The 8512-nt window shown below is 41.6% G+C and overlaps 1 protein-coding gene across 6 annotated transcripts in view; it reads right to left on the bottom strand.

Annotated features, from left to right (window-relative positions):
- Window positions 1-295: 295 nt before the first annotated feature.
- tcerg1l (transcription elongation regulator 1 like) overlaps window positions 296-8512 on the bottom strand; it is a 249798-nt gene continuing 241581 nt past the window's right edge. For 4 of the 6 annotated variants that reach the window (XM_055901601.1, XM_055901604.1, XM_055901603.1 and 1 more), the window contains exons 12-14: window positions 8170-8262; window positions 4604-4722; window positions 296-2884 (exon numbers count right to left, since the gene is read on the bottom strand). In XM_055901601.1, the coding sequence (XP_055757576.1) occupies window positions 2728-2884; window positions 4604-4722; window positions 8170-8262 (369 nt within the window). In that variant the 3' untranslated portion in view covers window positions 296-2727. The remainder of the gene's footprint in view (window positions 2885-4603; window positions 4723-8169; window positions 8263-8512) is intronic. The other 2 variants (XR_008756582.1, XR_008756583.1) reach the window with 2 other exon arrangements.

Here is an 8512-nt window from a genome sequence, read left to right as displayed (position 1 = left end):
TTTTGACCATAACATATGCATTTTAATGGCAAGCATAGACGTGATAAATCTTGATCAGATAGTGATTGGATCATCTGGATGGGATAATGACAAGCACATGTTAGTACCAGGTATAAACAGGGCTAGAGATACACTTCTAGGGTCAATCCTTAGATTATATGTGAAATGCATTGTCAATCGTATTGTGGTTATGAAGATGATATGGGATGGGATGGCTTCAAAAGATCCTTTCTTGTTCTCCATCTAATTATGAAAGCTATTGTGTCATTGAGAAGAACCCACCTGACCGGAAAGGTCCATTTTAGAAGGGTTTTAATTAATCAAACTCACAATCCACAAACATTGCACGTTTAACTGAAAAAAAAAATGTATGATAAAACATATAAAACACATTTTAAGACACTGTTTTGTACAGTAAACTATATTATCTGTAAAACCCAATGTTCAGAACCGAAATGAAACAGTCCTTTAGAATCTTCGCACAACGTCTTCGACCTGTTACAGGGGAATGCACTACGTATGACTTTTACATTAATGACGGTTTCAATGACAAATAAGCAACTTTAACTTATCCTTTTACATCATAAGAAGAACACACATCATAATAAACACAACATCAGTTTTTTAGGGGGAGGAGGGGGGGGGACATTTACAAAATCCATCAATACACAATTACCATCCATTGATTCTCACAGATGCTGTGGAGAATCTTGTTTGAAATAGGTAAAAAATGCCAATTGCTCTGCAGGGTTGTTTTCTGTCTATGTACATGATGTCTTTTATAATTGTGCATGTGCTGTGTGATTGTGTACACACATTGATATCTACATACAGGTCATGTGATAACACCAAATAAATACAGAAATAATGCTCAATTCATGTTTGTCACTGTGACTCAAAACATGTGAAATGTTGAATTTCAAAATATACAGTAGCTTCAATATGAAACATTATTCGATCTCTGAGAGTTATCTGGATTTCCTGCTTAGCATGTGGAGCCAAGCCGTCTCTGACGCAGCTGACTGTAAAATCTGGAGAAGAGTTGGAGTTTGCAAGGCAAATGACTGTCGGCTGCTTTCTCCCCTTTTAGACTGATTCCACAGGGATCGTGATTGCTGTTCCTTTGTTTCTTTATGTTCCCCATGAAACTGCAGTCTCATTTATCAGACCGTTCTATCCATTAATTGTATTCTGTATTCTGAGAGGCCTATTTCACAGCCTGATGCCTCCTCATAACTCCTCTTCTCATGTTCCTCTGCCTCATACCTTCTCATCTGATCTTCCTCAGCCTCATACCTCCTCTTTTCATCCTCCTCAGCCTCATGCTTCCTCATTCCATGTTCATCAGCCTCATACTGTACCTCCTCATCTCATGTTCCTCAGCCTCATACCTCATCTCATCTTCCTTGGCCTCATACCTCCTCTTCTCATCTTCCTCAGCCTCATACCTCCTCTTCTCATCTTCCTCAGCCTCATACCTCCTCAACTCATCTTCCTCAGCCTCGTACTTCCTCATCTCATGTTCCTCAGCCTCATACCTCCTCATTTCCCTCAGCCCCATACCTCCTCTTCTCATCCTTCTCAGCCTCATGCTTCCTCATTCCATGTTCCTCAGCCTCATTTGTACCTCCTCATCTCATGTTCCTCAGCCTCATACCTCCTCATCTCATGTTCCTCAGCCTCATGCATCCTCATCTCATCTTCCTTGGCCTCATACCTCCTCTTCTCATCTTCCTCAGCCTCATACCTCCTCTTCTCATCTTCCTCAGCCCCATACCTCCTCAACTCATCTTCCTCAGCCTCGTACTTCCTCATCTCATGTTCCTCAGCCTCATACCTCCTCATTTCCCTCAGCCCCATACCTCCTCTTCTCATTCTCCTCAGCCTCATGCTTCCTCATTCCATGTTCCTCAGCCTCATATTGTACCTCCTCATCTCATCTTCCTCAGCCTCGTACTTCCTCATCTCATGTTCCTCAGCCTCATACCTCCTCATTTCCCTCAGCCCCATACCTCCTCTTCTCATTCTCCTCAGCCTCATGCTTCCTCATTCCATGTTCCTCAGCCTCATATTGTACCTCCTCATCTCATGTTCCTCAGCCTCATACCTCCTCATCTCATGTTCCTCAGCCTCATGCGTCCTCATCTCATCTTCCTTGGCCTCATACCTCCTCTTCTCATCTTCCTCAGCCTCATACCTCCTCTTCTCATCTTCCTCAGCCTCATAGCTCCTCAACTCATCTTCCTCAGCCTCGTACTTCCTCATCTCATGTTCCTCAGCCTCATACCTCCTCATTTCCCTCAGCCTCATACCTCCTCTTCTCATCCTCCTCAGCCTCATGCTTCCTCATTCCATGTTCCTCAGCCTCATATTGTACTTCCTCATCTCATGTTCCTCAGTCTCATACCTCCTCATTTCCCTCAGCCTCAAACCTCCTCTTCTCATGTTCCTCAGCCTCATGCCTCCTCATCTCATCTTCCTCAGCCTCATACTTCCTCATTCCATGTTCCTCAGCCTCATACTGTACCTCCTCATCTCATGTTCCTCAGCCTCATGCGTCCTCATCTCATCTTCCTCAGCCTCATATCTTCTCAACTCATCTTCCTCAGCCTCATGCTTCCTCATATCATCTTCCTCAGCCTCATACCTTCTCAGCCTCATGCTTCCTCATCTCATCCTCCTCAGCCTCATGCTTCCTCATCTCATCCTCCTCAGCCTCATGCTTCCTCATCTCATCTTCCTCAGCCTCATGCGGTTCTCTTTATCTCTCTTCTTTATCGCATTGATGAACTGGTTGAAGAAGTGCTCTTGGTCTTTCTTCTTCAGCACTTGCTTGAAGCGCTGGTCGCGGCCATACTTATCAGAAAACTCTTTGAAAGTTGACCTGGCAATAGAGAAAAGAAGAGATCATCCTAGAGAAAGGTGTGGGAGGGAGGGAGGGATGGATGGATGGTGGATGGATGGATGGAGGGAGGGAGGGAGGGAGGGTGGAGGGAGGGATGGTGGGATGGTGGGAGGGAGGGATGGAGGGAGGAAGGGAGGGCGGGCGGGTTTGCAGGAGGGAGGGAGGGAGGGAGGGAGGGAGGGAGGGAGGGAGGGAGGGAGGGATGGATGGAGAGAAGGTGGGTGGGATGGAGGGAGGGTGGGATGGAGGGATGGGGGGAGGGAGGGAGGGAGGGAGGGAGGGGGAGGGAGGGTGGGAGGGAGGGAGGGAGGGAGGGAGGGAGGGAGGGTGGGTGGGTGGATGGATGGAGGGAGGAAGGCTGGGATGGATGGAAGCATGGTGGGATGGATGGAGGGAGGGTGGGTGGGTGGGTGGGTGGGTGGGATGGATGGAGGGAGGGTGGGTGGGTGGGTGGGATGGATGGAGGGAGGGTGGGATGGATGGAGGGAGGGAGGGTGGGTGGGTGGGTGGGATGGATGGAGGGAGGGTGGGTGGGTGGGTGGGATGGATGGAGGGAGGGAGGGTGGTTGGGATGGAGGGAGGGTGGGATGGATGGAGGGAGGGAGGGTGGTTGGGATGGAGGGAGGGTGGGATGGATGGATGGAGGGAGGGTGGGATGGATGGAGGGAGGGAGGGTGGTTGGGATGGAGGGAGGGAGGGATGGAGGGATGGAGTAACAACAACGAGGCTATATACAGGGGGTACCGGTACTGAGTCAGTGTGCGGGTGTACAGGTTAGAGGTAATTTATACATGTAATTATACATATGGAAGCACGTAGTAACCCAAAAAAAGTGTTAAATAAATCAAAATATATTTTATATTTGAGATTCTTCAAAGTAGCTTTGCCTTGATGACATCTTTGTACACTCTTGACAAAGCATTAGACCGGTGGAAGTCTGTTCACCGTGTCTTTGTGAGACACAGAGTGTGGTTCCCACCATAAAGAATGGAAGAGGAGGTGTGATGGTGTGGGGGTGCTTTGCTGGTGACACGCTCAGTGATTTATTTAGAATTCAAGGAACACATAACCAGCATGGCTGCCACAACATTCTGCAGAAATATGCCATCCCATCTAGTTGCGCTTAGTGGGACTATCATTTGTTTTTCAACAGGATAATGACCCAACACACCTCCAGACTGTGTAAGGGCTATTTGACCAAGAAGGAAAGTAATGGAGTGCTGCATCAGATGACCTGGCCTCCACAATCACCCACCTCAAACCAATTGAGATGGTTTGGGATGAGTTGGACCGCAGAGTGAATGAATAGCAGCCAACATGTGCTCAGCATATGTGGGGAACTCTTTCAAGAGGGTTGGAAAAGCATTCCAGGTGAAGCTGGTTGAGAGAATGCCAAGAGTGTGCAAAGCTGTCATCAAGTCAAAGGGTGGCTACTTTGAAGAATTTAAAATATAAAATATATTTTGATTTGGTTACTACAGTGTACATGATTCCATTTGTGTTTTTTCATAGCTGTCATGTTTTCACTATTATTCCACAATGTAGAAAATAGTAAAAAATTAAGAAAAACCAAGGAGTAGGTGGGTCCAAACTTTTAGTATGAAGCTATTTTGTATAAAGCGATTATGAAGCTTAGTTGAATAGTTAAATCCCCTACTGTACTTGCAATTCTATCACACAGTTAGCTTCAGGTTTTACCTGGATGTGATTTTCGACTCCTCTAGAAGTTTTCTATACTGGTCTTTTGCTTGCAGCAGTTTGCTCTGCTTCTCCTTGTGTTCTTCCTTCATCCTCACTTTGACAAACTGGTCAAACACCTGGAGATGAGGAACACGGTTACGATTGGCACAAGAAAATGACTTTGAAGATCCTTTCCGAGACAAAGACGACGGCTGTGTCCTAATCCTCTTTACTGTCGACTTAACTCTCACATTCACTGACAGGATAAATCAAATCAAATCCTATTGGTCGTATACACATATTTAGCAGATGTTATTGCGGGTGTAGTGAAATGGTTGTGTTCCTAGCTCCAACAGTGCAGTAGTATCTAACTATTCACAACAATACACACACATCTAAAAGTAAAAGAATGGAATTAAGAAATAGATAAATATTAGTACAAGCAATTTCAGAGTCCGGAGTATAAATATATATATATACATGTGCAGTATGTACATATTCTATCCACATACTGTCCATGATGTCTATACATCCCATCACATATACTGCACATACATACATATATATATATATATGTGCAGTATATGTGATGGGATGTATAGACATTGTGGACAGTATGTGGATAGAATATGTAGTATATCTGAAGAATACTTGGATAGAATACTATATGTACAGCAATAGTTGAATAGGATGGACTTGACTAGAATACAGTATATACATATGAAATGGGTAAAACAGTATGTAAACATTACTAAAGTGACCAGTGTTCCATGTTTATGTACATAGGGCAATGCGGCAGGTAGCCTAGTGGTTAGAGCGTTGGACTAGTCACCAAAAGGTTGCAAGATCGAATCCCAGACCCGAAAAGGTACAAATCTGTCGTTCTGCCCCTGAACAAGGCAGTTAACTGACTGTTCCTAGGCTGTCATTGAAAGGAAGAATTTGTTCTTAACTGACTTGCCTAGTTAAATAAAGGTAAAACGCAAAATGACAAAAACCTCAACAATTCATCCCAAAGGTTTTTTGTGGAGTTTTACTAACATAATGCTTTCACCAAGCACAGGACACAAATGACAGTAATCATATATTGGGAGCACATCCATTAGGGGTATGCTGACCTGGCCGTACTCGTATTCCTAATCGGATCCATAAATTGACACTTGAAAGTCGGATCGGATTTGCCTAAGTAGATGTTATCAAAACACCTATCTCCCTGCATGTTTAGAGACCAAACAACTGCAGATTAGGAGCAGAGGGCTTTGTGTCTGTGTCCTCAACTTGCAGATGAGGTCTTGCTTTGTATGGTTTTGTTTTTGGCTTTCTCATTTGCTTAGTTGACACACACTACCTTTTCATCAAGGTCTATGTACAATAGATATTATGCACATTGATAGCTTGTTAGATATTATGCACATTGATAGCTTGTTAGATATTATGCACATTGAATACTTGTTAGATATTATGCACAATGATAGCTTGTTAGATATTATGCACATTGATAGCTTGTTAGATATTATGCACATTGATAGCTTGCTAGATATTATGTACATTGATAGCTTGCTAGATATTATGCACAATGATAGCTTGCTAGATATTATGCACATTGATAGCTTGTTAGATATTATGCACAATGATAGCTTGTTAGATATTATGCACATTGATAGCTTCCTAATATTATGCACATTGATAGCATGCTATATATTATGCACATTGATAGCTTGCTAGATATTCTGCACAATGATAGCTTGCTAGATATTATGCACATTGATAGCTTGCTAGATATTATGCACAATGATAGCTTGCTAGATATTATGCACATTGATAGCTTGTTAGATATTATGCACATTGATAGCTTGCTAGATATTATGCACATTGATAGCATGCTATATATTATGCACATTGATAGCTTGCTAGATATTATGCACAATGATAGCTTGCTAGATATTATGCACATTGATAGCTTATTAGATAGTATGCACATTGATAGCTTGCTAGATATTATGCACATTGATAGCTTGTTAGATATTATGCACATTGATAGCTTGCTAGATATTATGCACAATGATAGCATGCTATATATTATGCACATTGATAGCTTGCTAGATATTATGCACAATGATAGCTTGCTAGATATTATGCACATTGATAGCTTATTAGATAGTATGCACATTGATAGCTTGCTAGATATTATGCACATTGATAGCATGCTATATATTATGAACATTGATAGCTTGCTAGATATTGTGCACAATGATAGCTTGCTAGATATTATGCACATTGATAGCTTGTTAGAAATTATGCACATTGATAGCTTGTTAGATATTATGCACATTGATAGCTTGCTAGATATTATGCACATTGATAGCATGCTATATCTTATGCACATTGATAGCTTGCTAGATATTCTGCACAATGATAGCTTGCTAGATATTATGCACATTGATAGCTTGCTAGATATTATGCACAATGATAGCTTGCTAGATATTATGCACATTGATATCTTGTTAGATATTATGCACATTGATAGCTTGCTAGATATTATGCACATTGATAGCATGCTATATATTATGCACATTGATAGCTTGCTAGATATTATGGACAATGATAGCTTGCTAGATATTATACACATTGATAGCTTATTAGATATTATGCACATTGATAGCTTATTAGATATTATGCACATTGATAGCTTGCTATATTTTATGCACATTGATAGCTTGCTATATTTTATGCACATTGATAGCTTGCTAGCTAGCAAATGTCCTCGCCATTGTGATTTATCACAGTAGCAGACAAACAGGAGGCAGTAGCAATCTAAAATGATCAGACCCAAACATGATAGGAAGAGAAGTGATTGGCTGAAATTATGAAGCGAAGCAGTTGACAGAGGAACACAGCTTCCCTTTATCCAATCAGAACGGCAGGATCAACGTACATCCCACCCCTTCTCTTTACAGACAAGCAAACTAGCCAATTGACTTATTTAGACCACATAGCACCTTGCACTTGATTGAAAGATGTGCACTGCCATCCCACATGTTTTTTGGGGGGAGGAGTCATGAATAATTACAAAAAAACTTGGATCATAATCGTATCAACTTGCCCGTTAGTTGTTTGTATTGTCTTACTTCGCGGAACACCCCTAATATCCATGCTATCTTGTACTTTAAAGGTAAATTGGGTTGGTCATTTTTGAGTCAACCTCATTCACAATCTGTCAATCATGACCAATTAATCAATCATTACCAATTAATAAATCATCAGTCATTATTTAATCATAGCAAATTATGAAACAATGATTAAAAAAAATCATCAATCATGACCAATTAACCAACCGATAAATCAATCATGGCCAATTAACCAATCATGACCAACCGATAAATCAATCATGACCAATTAACCAATCATGACCAACCAATAAATCAATCATGACCAATTAACGTATTATGACCAACCGATAAATCAATCATGACCAATTAACCAATTATGACCAACCGATAAATCAATCATGACCAATTAACCAATTATGGCCAACCAATTAACCAATCATGACCATTTAAAGGAGGACAACCAGCAGAGTTCACCTGTTTCCTCTCCTCTGCAGAGTTTAGCAGAAGATACCGTGGATCAAACACGATCTTGTGCAGTTCTTTCTCCCATGTAGAAAACGCTGAAACCTGAAGAGACGAGAAAACGTATTCAAGAAAACATTCAGTACATCCAACCTGTTACATGATGTAGGTCTTTATATCGTTCATCCAACCTGTTACATGATGTAGGTCTTTCCATCCAACCTGTTACATGATGTAGGTCTTTCCATCCAACCTGTTACATGATGTAGGTCTTTCCATCATTCATCCAACCTGTTACATGATGTAGGTCTTTATATCATTCATCCAACCTGTTACATGATGTAGGTCTTTATAT

Source organism: Salvelinus fontinalis, chromosome 37 (assembly GCF_029448725.1).
Source record: "Salvelinus fontinalis isolate EN_2023a chromosome 37, ASM2944872v1, whole genome shotgun sequence".
Taxonomy (NCBI): domain Eukaryota; kingdom Metazoa; phylum Chordata; class Actinopteri; order Salmoniformes; family Salmonidae; genus Salvelinus; species Salvelinus fontinalis.
Note: the sequence above shows the minus strand (reverse complement) of the source record. Positions and strands in the feature narration are given on the sequence as shown.